At 41.0% G+C, this 14,146-nt stretch overlaps 1 protein-coding gene across 6 annotated transcripts in view; it reads right to left on the bottom strand.

The window, feature by feature from the left end:
* The window catches only part of mib1 (mindbomb E3 ubiquitin protein ligase 1), a 143,105-nt gene that overhangs the window by 25,323 nt on the left and 103,636 nt on the right, over positions 1 to 14,146 (bottom strand). For all 6 annotated transcript variants that reach the window (XM_034183879.1, XM_034183880.1, XM_034183883.1 and 3 more), the window contains exons 13-14: positions 1,176 to 1,308; positions 136 to 222 (exon numbers count right to left, since the gene is read on the bottom strand). In XM_034183879.1, the coding sequence (XP_034039770.1) occupies positions 136 to 222; positions 1,176 to 1,308 (220 nt within the window). The remainder of the gene's footprint in view (positions 1 to 135; positions 223 to 1,175; positions 1,309 to 14,146) is intronic.

Below are 14,146 nucleotides of genomic sequence, written 5' to 3'. Positions count from 1 at the left end.
ATTAAATGTGCAGCTATATCAGATCTTTCAATTACTGTTTGTCTGAGCCAGGATGAGGGATCTTAGAGGTGGAAGCAAGACAAAAATGTTGGAGAAGATATGAGAGTAAAAGCAGAAAAGAGATGTTCCACTAACCCGAACTATCTGTGTGTGTTGACGCTCCACGGCCAAGTGCAAAGCTGTCTGCTGGTTGACATTCTGGATGTCTAGGCTGGCATTGCCCTGTGTGGTGGCAAACACAATGGAGCAAACATACACTCAATAAACCATTGCATTTATGCAGACACGCCTGTGCAGGCAAACAAGACAGACAAACAATGATTCTAAAGACATACAAACAAAACGTAGTGCAAAAAATAAACAACCTAACTACATGCAGCAAAACAATATATTCTTCCTTCCTTCAACCTCACGGAGCAATAAAGTGTTACGAGGGGGCTGGAAAAATGCATCCTGCAAAAAAACTCTGCATTCGATTGGTGTGTGCAATTGCGAACATCTCAGCTCAGGAGATGTGGAGGGAGATAAGCATTGTGATCTGACAGAATGCGAAATCCCCACATAATAAAAGTGGCTGGCTGGTTAGCTGGGGATCTGCAGTGCACCGCTGAGTGTGGTGCAATTTCAGAATAGAATGCTGAGCCATCAGTGCAAACCAGTCCAGTGCAGAGACATGGGGAAAAGGCTAGCACTGCAAACATGCTTATCCTTTAAAGTTGCAGCAGCATTGCTGCCCTGCATGTCCACGTTAGCACATTACTTTCTTGGTAAGATGATTTGTGCTGACAACATCTATATGCGACAGTCGTGAGGGAGTTAAAACTGCAATCTCAAAAGGGAAATGAGTTTAGATCCGTGTGCAAGAGGAGGAGGATATAAGGCCGAGCAGCAGTAAAGATGGCCTCCAGAGGCCAAGGGAACCACATGGATTCAATAATAATAATAATAATAATAATAATATTAAAAAAGGCATTAGAGCTGCAAGTGGTCTACAACTTGCTGGCTGCAGTGAGTGTAGTAGAAGTTACTGTTAAGGTAGTAACTGGGCCAATATAGCCATGCTACTGCCAGTATGTACGAATGGAAGGGGTCCCATACCTGCATCCAAAAGCAAGTGATTCAAGTGCATTAATACTAGTCTGCACATCTGTAAGTGTACATACATTTGTCATTACCTGGTGCACCAAGAGCTCAGCCACTTCCACATGGTTGTTAAGAGCAGCCAAGTGTAGTGCAGTATATCCATCGTCCTTCTTCTCATCAACAATCCAGGGCCTCGGCAGTTTGGACAACAGCACACGCATGGCACTGTGCAAAAAAACAGAGAGAGAATTTTAAGTGGTTACATGGGCTTGTGCTTGAACATAATGCATGACAAAATAACCCAAAAGGTCAAGGCATTTCATTACTTTTTTTTTTTTTTTGCACTATCGTAAATTCCACGGTCACTTTACTATTGCACCTTTCAGCATTCTTTTAAACTCTTGTATATCATATTAGATATTTTTTTTAGATTTTTTTTTTATGCAGTCTTGAGTCCATTGCAACAAAATTCCATTCTGTGCAAATCTGTTGAACACTGAATGACAATAAAAAGTATCTAAGTCAGTAACTGGACAAAAATGTGCGATATTAACATCTCATGTTATAGCTTGAGGTCAGGTGCATACTGCAGTACACATCACTGAGTCAGCAGTACAAGAAGTGTACCCCAAAATGCCATATTGTCATTTTTAATTTTCTACAGCAGTAAACAAGAACACTAAAACTCTGGGAGGAGTCAGCATTTAAATCAAGTTTTGAATAATTTAAGTGCTGTGTGTGATCCTTTGAAAACATGTCCTCGCTATCACTGCTTCACATCCCTCAGTCATATGGTAAAGTGTCTAGAATTGGAAGGCCAGGTCAGGTCTGGGAGTATGTGCTAGTGTCCTACGTTACCACTTCCACCAAACTATGGAATTGCCCTGGGTCCTGACTGGAAACCATCGAGACAGACCACCTCCCCATCACCACCTCCTGACATTAGGCGTCTATCTGCCACAGTCAGGTGATACATGGCATCACATTAGCCTTTTACAGTTGTTGGGATCCTCAGCATTGAGGCATCTGTGTGCTGAATCAAGCTTAGGGAATTGCACTACATACCTGTGGTGTTGGAGACAATTTCTCACAATACTGGAAGTATGCCTCCTCTGAGTTTCCTGCAAGTAGCTGGTCATTTGACACAAAGTCATTCTAGTGGTTAGCAAGTTTGTTTGGTTCCTCCCTTTTTTCGAACCAGGAACCTTTTGGAGAGACCCATACAAAACATGTCCAGTCACTGCCTTTGGTCACTGGTCATAGTTCAGCTCTCACAACCATGCAGTAAAGGTGCAAGCATCAAGACCCTGAAGATGTGGAATTTCGTTCTCTTGCAAAGGTATCGGCATCACCAAAAACCTCTGTCCAGTTGTCTTGTAACACATCTTCCCAGAACTCTCCCGACCTCACAGGGCGAGCTCCTAGAGACATGAATGTCACTGACAAGACAAATGAATCTCTCAGTAAATTCACCAATTCCCTGTACACTTACACTTCTGATGGCTGAGTCCAGAAAGTCACTGAAAGCCTGGATCTTAGCTTTGATTTATGACCATTGCAAACCCAGACACCTCAACTCCTCACGCAGCTTCTCAAGTTCTATAATAAGGGCATCCATTGATTCAGCACATATGACAGCATTGTTCTCAAAGTCAAGGTCGGTGAACCTTTACTTTGCTTGACTCCACAGCCCTATCCAAAACAAAGTCCATGCAAACACTGAACAGACCAGGAGCCAGAACAGAGCCCTTATAAATGCCAGAATTCATTCAGAACAAGTGAGAATCGGCCTCCACTTACCACAGCATTCTTAGCACCTGTGTAAAGAATGTCTATGATATCCAGCATTTTATTGAGGATCTTATGAATGCTCAGAATGTTGCACAGAGTAGCCCAATCAACTAAATCAAACTCTTTAGAAAGTGTTGCTTAACAGATGCTTGGTGGTGAAGAAAACCACTAAGTTCACTTCTATTTGAAAGTCAATTAAGAAGACATAAGCCACAAAGGGGCGTAACTGAAAAGACAAACGTACAACAGATAGTACATCACTGTGAGGTGGGGGGGAAGCAAGGCATGCAGCTGGACTTCAGTATAACTTTCAAAAACAAGCATGACATATTATTTCAAATTAAAACTGGCATGAATGCAGAAAGAAGAATCAAAGAGAAAACGGCTACATTCACATCTTCCCACATGTCCAAATGCATCTTCCCACACAGTCCTCTTACAGGAGCAACAACAACAACAAAAAAAAAAAAAACCCTGCAATTATTTGGGGAACATAAATTGCTAATAATGGCATGTTGCTTCTCACAGGTAACCATCTACATCACAATAAAACTGCAAAAGGTGCAAGGTTATTGCAGAAATTGTAAATTAACCACAAGGCTGTCACGAGGTGCTGCACGCTGTCATACCCGTCAGTAGTAAAGCCAAAAAAAAAAAAAAAAAAAAAGAATCAAACAAAACAGCAGACAAAATCAGCAGCAAATGTGTGACATCTCATTTCTAGACAGTTACATGTGAAATGGTGCAATGTTAGCAATTACTACTTGCGGCAACATTGCGATTATACTATGCATTTAATATAATAACTATTGCATAATGTCTGTAGCACATGTGAGAATGTTTTTATATAGTATTTATGCATGCTGATAGCTACACACAATGCCAACCCACGCAAGTGGTTTTCTAGTGTGTATTTGTTGGCCTGTCTATTAGGGGTGTCACATGTACGTAGTTGTATTGAACCGTACGATACACACAATGGTTCAGTGATAAGAACTGTATGCAGAATACACGGTACGACTCTGCAGAGTACGATTATACACACACGTGCATTTGTTTCCACAAGTCACCGTCACTTCAGTGAGTTGCACTACTCATGTCTGTAGAATGCATCCTTCTCATCTGCTGCTCTGTGCAGGAGGCGGGGCCAGCCTGCTCTCTGTATGTGAGGCGATTAGGCATGTGAATGTAAGGTATTATTCCACCCAGAAACTCTGGAAGCATCGATGTAATTGGTTAATTTAACTCTTCCTAATGAAATATGAAACTAAAAGCGAAAGCATACCGATCCGCATTTGTGTTGAATCACTGTCCCCATGAGATCAGTCCTCTGTATTAATTAGACAAACGCCACAGAGAACTTAGAACAAAAGCTGACATTTTATACAAAAGATTTGAAGAATTTACAAAAACCAAACCTGTATGAACCATGATGTCTGTGTACCATAACACCCCTATATCTATGTCCTCTAGAACTTACCATTATAGCTTTGTAAAATGCAATACCTTGCATTTTACATTTACCTTTTATTGGATTTTACGTCTTTGTGCTGAATAGTGGGAACACAAAGAAGAGCCAAGTACAGAAAAAAGCAAAAGTAAAATATAAATAGACTATGTCGACTGTGTCTCACAGCATGGCAGCCTTAGTTTTGATTTTTTTTTACTCCATTATCTCCCTGCCCCCATCCTCCCCATTACCCCACCCAGGCATAACAGTACATGCCAATTCTAAAATAGGACTCCATCCTTGTTACTGCGTGAACAGTCAATGATATAAAATGTGAAAAGCAAAGCAAAAACAGCAAGTGTATATCATCAGGGAAAATATTATGAAACAGGAAACAAAAACCCATAAGGTGCGTTTGGATTTCATCTGTAATTAGTCTTGTACACAATGCCCCCTCATTGAGCTTCAAAGCCGTAACATTGGCGGTAACCTTTATGACCTTGATTAAACGCAAATAGTTGCGCAGAGCACATCTTTCATCTGCAACAAAAGGAGTCAGCTGATTTGACTCTGACATCCATAATAGCTCAATGTGTGCACTGAATATTTATCTGTAAAAGTATTTTTTTTAGATGGATACAGATAGTAAGTATTAACTGGAGTCAACCAATGGACAGGAAATGACATATTCTGAGAGAAAAGAATTACAAAATAACAAGGAGGCAAGCATTCAGACTGAAGCTAATCAGGATAGCTGGTTCCCTGAGGTTTTTTTTTACTAAACTTACAACCCGTCTCCTCCTTTCCAGAGCAGTGAAAGAGAGCATCATCAGCATAACCTCTTGAGGAAAGTGAGGAGCAGACAGGCAGGGGGCCAGGCAGTCAGCACCTTTGTACGAACAGTCATCCAGTGCTGGTGTACTACTGCAGTGATGAACAGTGCAGCACACTGATCCCAGGCTCCCTCACTCGCTCTCTCTACCTCTCATTGCATTGAAGCTTACGCACACACCTGCATTGCTTGCAGCCATCTTCAACCACTTAATGCAGAGGAGCACTGCTTGAATGTGACGCCAGCCGCACCCACTGCGCCTAATCTTACATTCAAAATGTGTCGCCTGTGTAACAAAACGTATTTATTTGCGTATTATAGATTTTACGTCTCACGGGGGAGGGCGGGGCTTTTACTGTGCTCCACTAGGTGAGAGTTGAAATGTAACCAAGCAAATTATTCAAGAAAAGCTTCCTGTCTGAGGCTTTAACAAATCAATAAATAAATTCAAGAAATAGTCCCAATGACAAAATGTAACAATTTTATCTTGCTTTCAAGTTGCTATAATACTGAAATGTGCCTTCTATTCTGTTTCTACAATCACTGGCGTGCCACATTAAGCCTTTGTTATAGTCTACCCAATTCTTAAGTCTGTGGGTGCAATGTTCAATATAGGAGCAACGTGGATTGGCTGAGCTACTCTTGATGCAGTACAACTGGCCAATGAATGTATGGTTGATGCAATATCGGGCAGATTGCCACCTTCTAGTGTTAGTAAGGCACTGGAGTACTCGGCAGGTGTTTGCTAGAGTGGGGAAACCCTCCAATAAGTCTGGATTGACAGACTTTCTGCCACACTAGGTGAAATGGGCAGACATTAATATTAATGCGCCACACTGGCACTGCTGCAATGCAGTTTAAGCCATTTGCAGTAAAGGTAGATAAAAAGGAGAATGAATTAACAATCAAGAAATAAATCCTTGTTATTTTTATATCAATTGGGTAAACAATGTTCACAGTGACTGAGAGGAATAAAGAAGAAATTATGTAGGCGTTTGAAGTTGGATGATGTGCAGGATGGGAGTGCAGCACGCTCAGGCTGCAAGACCTCTTGCTGTGCAGAAGGCACTGATTTGAATGGGGAGTTAATATTCAGACCACTGCTATTACAGGGAAGTGAGGATCTCCTTATTAGAACTGATCCTTAACACTAATGTTCTGGTGTTTGTCAATGGTGGAAGACATCCTGCAGAGGAAAGAGAAGAGTAGAGGACAGAGTGAAAAAAGACAAGAGGAGATATAACGGAACTAGGTCACCCTGTGAGAGCTCGCACAAGTCCCCAAGGAGAGTTACAACGAGGCATGTTGTCTTGGGCTGCCATTTGTCATTGACCAGGATGCTCTCTGATGCCCTCAGACTTCGACAGCAGCCTTCTGCTGCCCTCGCCTGGCTGACAACCATCTGTGTGGTGGTCAGCGGCCGTTATGTCACCGGGAAGAGAGAGCCAGCGGTCAATAAAGTGGGTACAATCAGGCAACATTAGAAATGACAACGATCCAGCATAAGATTAATGAGTGCACACAAACATATGGTTACTACGATGTAGGAGTCGTGTTCAGCATACCTTGAATTATAAAGTATGCAACGGCAAAACTACAAACTCAAGTAAGAAGATCAAACTTCTGCATCTTGAATTAGTTGGCAGAAGATAATACCTGCCTTTAACAATAGGCAGGCATTTTATCTATTGCTATATTCTCTCCTCTATTTCTTTCTCCCCTCTCCATTTCTTCTCTTCTTTTTTATGCCGCCTTCTTTCCTGTAGTTTGACTTTGATTTCCATTCAACCTCTTTGCACTACTTTTTATGGCAGGAAGGTTAGATTTACGTTAGGTACCTGCTTTGGCAGCACTGCAGTTCAGCTTTCACAATTGACATCAATAGAATTCAGTGTGAATTCCTTCAAATAACTTCAAACCTCAAGGCAGCTCACGTACCACATTTCTGCACACATTCATACTTTACAGGGCTGGTATGATTTAAATCACTGTTAAATCTTTTTTTTTTTCTTTTTTTTAGAAATCCGTACTTAAAACATAACTGAAATATGAAATCAGCACCATTAATTAATGGTACTTGTACATGTTGTATGTGCACCTTTATGTTTTAACATGTTAATAAAGATTATAACGAATGACATTATTTGTATAGTCTCATTTAGAACAGTGAAACAAATAAAAATGAAAAAGTTGATGTAAATCAATGAAAGTCAGTAAAAAAAAAAAACGAAAATTATGACTTTTTAGTTTTTTTGTTTTTTTTTTAACCACCCTTAATACTTTACATTGTATCTATTCATTTTCAAAATCTTACATTTCTCCATGTAATGGGGCGTTGCGTCAGGACTCAGGAAGGGCATCCAGTGTAAAACTTCTGCCAATTCAACATGCAGGTCCACCTGGGACCTGTTGCGGCAACCCCAAATAAAAACATGGGAGCAGCTGAAGGGGCTTAACTTTTTATTTCTCCTATTCCAATCCCAATTCCTACTCTTTCTAAATTTCTTAAAGCTTTAACTGTTATTTTTTTCCCTTGACAGTTTTTCCTGTTTTTCCAGCAAGGAAATTCTGCTATAAGCACAAAACGTTCAAATGGTCACATGATTTGGACATGTATTGTTTCTGCAGTGCTGGTTGTGTTTGTATTTCTCTCTAAGGAAAAGCCTTTACTGGAACTGCTCTGCCAGATGAAAAACATCAGGCAATACACGAGTGTCAGTGCATCTGTGACAGAATCAATACTTGTAGGTCCTCTGAAATACTGTTCCCAACAAATCATTCACAAATGCAACACAGTCTTCAAACAGAGACTCTCCTGGGTAAGAGGCCCCTTTATTTATATAAATCATGTGTGAACTTTCTGAAGGGAACGGAGCCTCCAAGTGCAGTAGCAGCTGAGAGAGTGCGACTCTTAAAATAGTCTTAAGGACTTAAGTGATCTTAAAACAGCTGTTCTGCTTTCTTCTGTTTTGAATGGAAATGTCAGCCTGCCCTACACAATGCTTTGTAATGTCCATTCCACCGTTTTCAAGAGATTGCACAACAAATGTTGGTCATAATGATTAAGAATGTGCATGGTGTTTAGGTGTTATGCAAATATAACAAGTTGGATTTTGAGAAATATAATTTTTTTTCTGTTGTGAAAAATGACAGATTAGTGTGGAGGTAAGGCCAACACAGAGACAGAGTCATTTCTGAAAAGCCCCCAGATTAGTGTAGACAGGGCCTCAAGTCCCTTTCAAGTTCATCCTGGTCTACAACGTGCAAATACAAATCAATTAGTTACAGTTCAAACCATTGGAGCCATTTTGCAGTAGAGAGGAAACATGAATACCACATAGTATCCAGGCAAACACTGCAGCCTAGATCTGCGTATCAAAATCTAAGTGACTCTGCTGAATAATAATAATAAAAAAAGCGCCTTTCATTACTATAATGCAAAGAGAACAATTCCCTTACAGTGTGACGTTCACCCTGCCTGCCTGTAACTGCGACCCCTGAGTGAGCATCCTTTTATTAAGGAGTATATGCATAAACACAAAAAGAGACAAACAGGAAAGAGGTGTGTCATGACTATGATTCCATTAACACTCGCGCTACTTATTGCTGGCACCTTGAAAGCTATTTACAAGCTGTCAAGAGCATGTTCAAACATCTCAGCTGCAGTTCTGTGTCCGTTCTACAATGAGGCAAGTACCTATAGGCTTCATTTTAATTAGCTTCATATTGGCTTGTATCATTGGGTGTCCAGATTCATAGAAGGAACGAAAGAAAGAAAGAACGAAAGAATGAAAGAAAGAAAGAGAGAGAGAGAGAGAGAGAGAGAGAGAGAGAGAGAGAGAGAGAGAGAGAGAGAGAGAGGCAGGAACCCCGTGAGAGAAACCCAATGGATGTGTTAACGTCCCATTAGTTCTAGATGACCCTATTATTTTCTCATGCTACTCTTTCTTTGCATGTTATGCTCTATGGCACCTGGAAAATGCCTCACTCTCATTTATGCACCGGCCACAATTGTCACAATATATATCATAAAACATATGGAAAGGATGGGGGTGGGGAGGAGGGGTTAGGAGAGATTCAAGGATATACAATATACAGATTACATAAGAAAAAACATGAACACATGCTTTACATATAATATAGCAACTTTTCAATAACAAATATCTATGTAAAAAGCACAGAATTATTAAACATCACTTACTTATAACTTTACAACCAACAATGTAACATGTTATACTTTATCTTAAATGATATTATATTATAAATTGATCCAGCATGCAGCCGCCTCAGTTTTGAGGATCTCAGCAACTGGAAAAAGTGGTGCCCAAGTATGATGCGGCTGCACCAGAGATAATGCTACTTTCAGGAGGTGGGGATGGACTGGATGTCCGCCTGAGTGGTTGCCATCCAGGACACCAGAGCCTTTCCATGGTGTGGTGGTTGCTGCGATGTGTGGCACCAGCACATGCTCCCAAAACTGGCCTCCCCCATTTGTCTTCCTCTTTTGTATGAGGTGCATTGTGAAAATTGTGGATGGAGGTATGTGATGTCTACAACTCGGTAATAAAAGTTCAAATTTGTTGAACTTTGACTCCGCACCCTGTTCACATTTGAGCACGCAAGCCAGAAATTGCAGAGGAGTAAATAAGAAAAAATGTAACACCCGAGAAAAAATGTGGATTAAACTGTGTAGCAAGAGTGGCGGCCAAGTGGTTAGTGCGCTTAGGTTCAGCACGGACGGTTCCTGGTTCAAATCCCACCCCTTCTACATTCCTCCATGTAATGTGGAGTTGTGTCAGGAAGGGTATCCAGTGTAAAAAATGTGCCAAATCAATATGCAGATCACCCCAGATTTGCTGTGGCAACCCAGAGTAGAGTAGCCAAGTAGCCATAGTAGTAAACAGATTTTTTTTTTATTTATATATTTTTTTCATGTCCCAAGTGTCCACTCTGATGATCATCAGGGCAATAATACGTTGATCCATATTACAAACAGCTGTATTTTTGGACTTGGACATGTGGAACTGGAGGTTATTTTACCAGTGGATACGAACTTCAGTAAAACCAATCCATCCCTCAGCCCCAGTGCAACATACTGCTTCATGTTCACCCACAGGAAGCAATTCATTTTAACATTATTTGTTTCTATCTTACATCATTGGGATTCTGAATGTCCTTGTCAATGTCATCTGAATAACCTTTAGGTTTTAGACATATCCTCACCCAAGGAAAACATCATCTGAACCACCCCTTAACTATGAAGTCAGTGTTTCATTGCAGTCCTGCAAAGGTTCCTCTTAGTTGCTTTAGTACAAAAATTGGACTTACTCTTGTCCAGTGAAATTAACTGCAAGTGTTTCCTGCACAGAGGTGCAAAGCGGTAGACAGAACAAGAGGGATTGACTCGGACTTTTGCACAGTGCTGGAAAATTCAGACACTCTGAAAGACCTTCGATCAACAGCCACTCAGCAGCCTGACACAGTGTCACCATATGGGCAGACAATCTGAGAGGCTCCCATGATCTACAGTCTCACTGGTAATCTACAACATTAAATCACCTCCTCACTCCCTGGCCTGTCTCAGACCTTTCTGCCCCACAAACACATTACATTCACACACACATATCTGTATGTTGTAACTCTTAAGAGTCCCTTCCTGCACATAAAGCCAGCAGTATCCCTCTTTAATATAGAGAATAAACACTAGGATAAACAAAATGTAAACAAAATGACAAAAGACAGATATAAATAAGACCCAACGTGGCACAAACATGCAATTCTGTAGCTTGTTCTCCACTTCACACTTTGACATACATACAGAGGAACGCTGTTGTTGAAGTAATAGCTTGGTAATTACCGTATTTATCAGACTATATCTCGCACCAGAGTATCATGGGGGGAACATGTATAAGTCGCATCAGTCTGTAAGTTGCATTTATTTTTGAAACATGTTGCTACCACTTCATGAAACAAGAAAGCCCGCCAGCAGAATCATTTATTGCCACCTCCTTGGCTATTACATGGGCATGGAGATGTAACTGCATAGCTAATAAAGGAAGAAAATTCACCTAATAACCAAGGTTACTAGTTTTTTAAGGTTATGGTTTCACTTATGACAAAATTAATTTCATTGGCACATTGTTTATAAAACAAATACACCAGCTTAGCAAGCAGAATCTAATGAGCTAATTAATGTCACTGTATGAGGCAAAAAAAAATTCACAGTAAACTGCTTCTCATAATCACTGAACAGATGAAAACATCATGATAAGTGCCCGGATGCAAGGACTGCTTCAATGTGGAGATAAATATGTGCATGTTCACCTCACTAAATAAACCTTTTTTAAACTATCAATAATACAGTTAGCCTTACATGAGCCAAGCCATCCTCTTCCATTGCAGCTATTCCAAAAATCATTCAGATCAGCTGGGCTAGTGGTTATTTTAATGCTCAGCCAATATCACTAAATTATGTATTTTCTCTTCAGCGACAACTAGTTTGCTTGGACGACACGATGTACCAATCAATTATATAAATGGCTTTAGTAGCCAAATTCATACACCAAAGGTTTCATTAAAGGTATCTGACTTTCCAGGGCGGGCAACAAGGACCATGCAGGTTTTCCAAGAAACCAATCACCTCAGCAGGTGGGTTTATTGATGAGATTCTCGACACAACCTAAACACCTGATCGTCAATGAAATCATCTGTTAAGGTGATTATTAGCAAGGGAAAGCTGCATTGTCATGGCTCTTCATGTCCCAGCCATAGACTCGATAGTTACCCCAATAACTGTACCTGGTGTGTAATTCATGTGAACTATGTATGTGAGCAAAAATAAATTAATAGTGCCACAGGCACTATAGCTCACCTGGCTGATACAAGACATCACAGTTTCAGCTAGAAAAGTGGGCATGGCCAAACTCCAAAGGTCGTATCAAGGTCCAAATTAAAATACAGCTGCAAGGGGCGATTGACGAGGTTCAAGCTCTGTTCAAGCATTTTGACCTACGGCACCAATGGCTGTGGCAAATCCTCAGATGACCTGTCTGTCTGTGTATTATAAAAAAAAAAAAAAAAACTTTTCATGATGAGCGGCTGCCTTGATGAAGCTATGGGACAAGATTAATTGCCATTACACTTAACAGTGTCTGAGAAAAAAAAAAGGTATTAGTGAAAGAGTAGGGATAAAATAACAAGGCAAAAAAACAAAAAAAACAACAAAAAAAAAACACAATTATAAGATGTACGGTTCAGCAGTTATTGTTAAAAGGCTACTGTGATGGTTTTAGCGCCCCCCAGGTTGCACAACATATCATTTTTTGACGAATGCCATACCGATCATGTCTCCCAAGTTTGACTTCAAAAGAGTAATTCCTTCTTGAGTTAAACTTCATTTAGTGAGTTGGCCACACCTACATCAGGCAGCCAATAGCAGCAAAACTGAAAAAAAAAAAGATTAAAAAAAAAAATTGCAAAAACTTTTGTGTGGCTCAGTCCAAACATGGTATGTTCCAAATTTTATGAATATTGAACAAAAATTGCAGGAGTACTGAAAAAAAAACAAAAAACTGATTAACAAAAAATTTAAAATGGCTGACAAGCTAACAGGGTGCAAATGGACATGGCCTATCCAGATAGATTGGCAAAACCATCAGATTTCATTTCTGGGATTGCTGATTGCTACCCATGCAGTAAATTTCAACTCAGTTGCTGCATAAATGGCTGACAAATGGTTATATATGACATTTTCAAGATGGCCACCTTGGCAGCCATATTTGAAATTGGAACGCCTCAAACAAACTTTGGTGTTCTCACGGGTAGGAACATGCACAACAAGTTTCAGCTTCATTGGTCCTTTACACATGGCGAGGACGCAGACGGACAGGTGACCCATGACATAAGCTCACTGGACAGACGGACGGACACACAGTCAAATTTGATAACTATTGTATAAAGGGCAGAGAGAAGAGCCGAGTACTTTTTTCAATAGAAATGTCAACACACGTTGTTCCTGCTTGCTCAACATTTGCAGGGAAATGCCTTAATTTAAAGTATCTGCCGATATTACTGATCAGAGTGTACTTTTTTCTTTTCAAATGATGCAAAACTGTTGTGTGGGCCGCTGAAGAGGAGGTACTGCTGGCCCACCACCAGAGGGCGTCCTGCCTGAATGGCGGGCTTCAGGCACGAGAGGGCGCAGCCGGGAATGACAGCTGCCACTCATTACCACCTGACAGCTGTCACTCATCACCACATCCCATATAAGCCGGGCAGCAACTCCACCTCCCTGCCGAGATATCGTCTACCTGTCAGGTAAACCGCTCAGCCTGAAAATCTTTAACAGTAGTAACGTCTTTACTTCTGTGCGAGTTAACTCCTACCTTTGCAGACGAACCTTTTGTACACTACAGAGTAGTCATTGTGTTTGGGGAGTTGGCGTACTCCGCTCCTCGGTTGTGGACTGCTAAAGTGACATTAGGATCCGCATCCAGTTCGGGAGTATAGTGATTAAGAGGTGGAGGCGTTTCCCACCATTGTACTGACTGTTTGCTGGGTGTTCACGCACCCACCATCACCTGTTCTGCTCTTCCTGCCAGCAGTGCCAGATCTGACAGTCGGAGGCAGTGGCCACCTGGGGACTCAGAGCTTGGTGGCTCCAGTGTGCTCCAGATCCGCTGGCAGTGGAAAGCGTGTGGAGCCCGGCTCTTCTCTGGACAGGCGTCTTCTATCCTCGAGCCTGCCCACACGTCACCTAGTATTATTGACTGTTATTCTAAATTGTATTTGTCTGTTTTTCCGTTGTGCACATTCACAACATTAAATTGTTGTATTTTGGCTTATCCATTGTCCGTTCATTTACGCCCCCTGTTGTGGGTCCGTGTCACTACACTTTCCCAACACAAAACAGTTTGATGATTTGTGTGAACCATTTCACAGAGCAAAGCATAAATGCAGCCAAAAATGAAGTGATTTATCTTGCTAAACCT

The sequence above is a fragment of the Thalassophryne amazonica genome, chromosome 12 (assembly GCF_902500255.1).
Source record: "Thalassophryne amazonica chromosome 12, fThaAma1.1, whole genome shotgun sequence".
NCBI classification, from domain to species: Eukaryota; Metazoa; Chordata; class Actinopteri; order Batrachoidiformes; family Batrachoididae; genus Thalassophryne; species Thalassophryne amazonica.
Note: the sequence above shows the minus strand (reverse complement) of the source record. Positions and strands in the feature narration are given on the sequence as shown.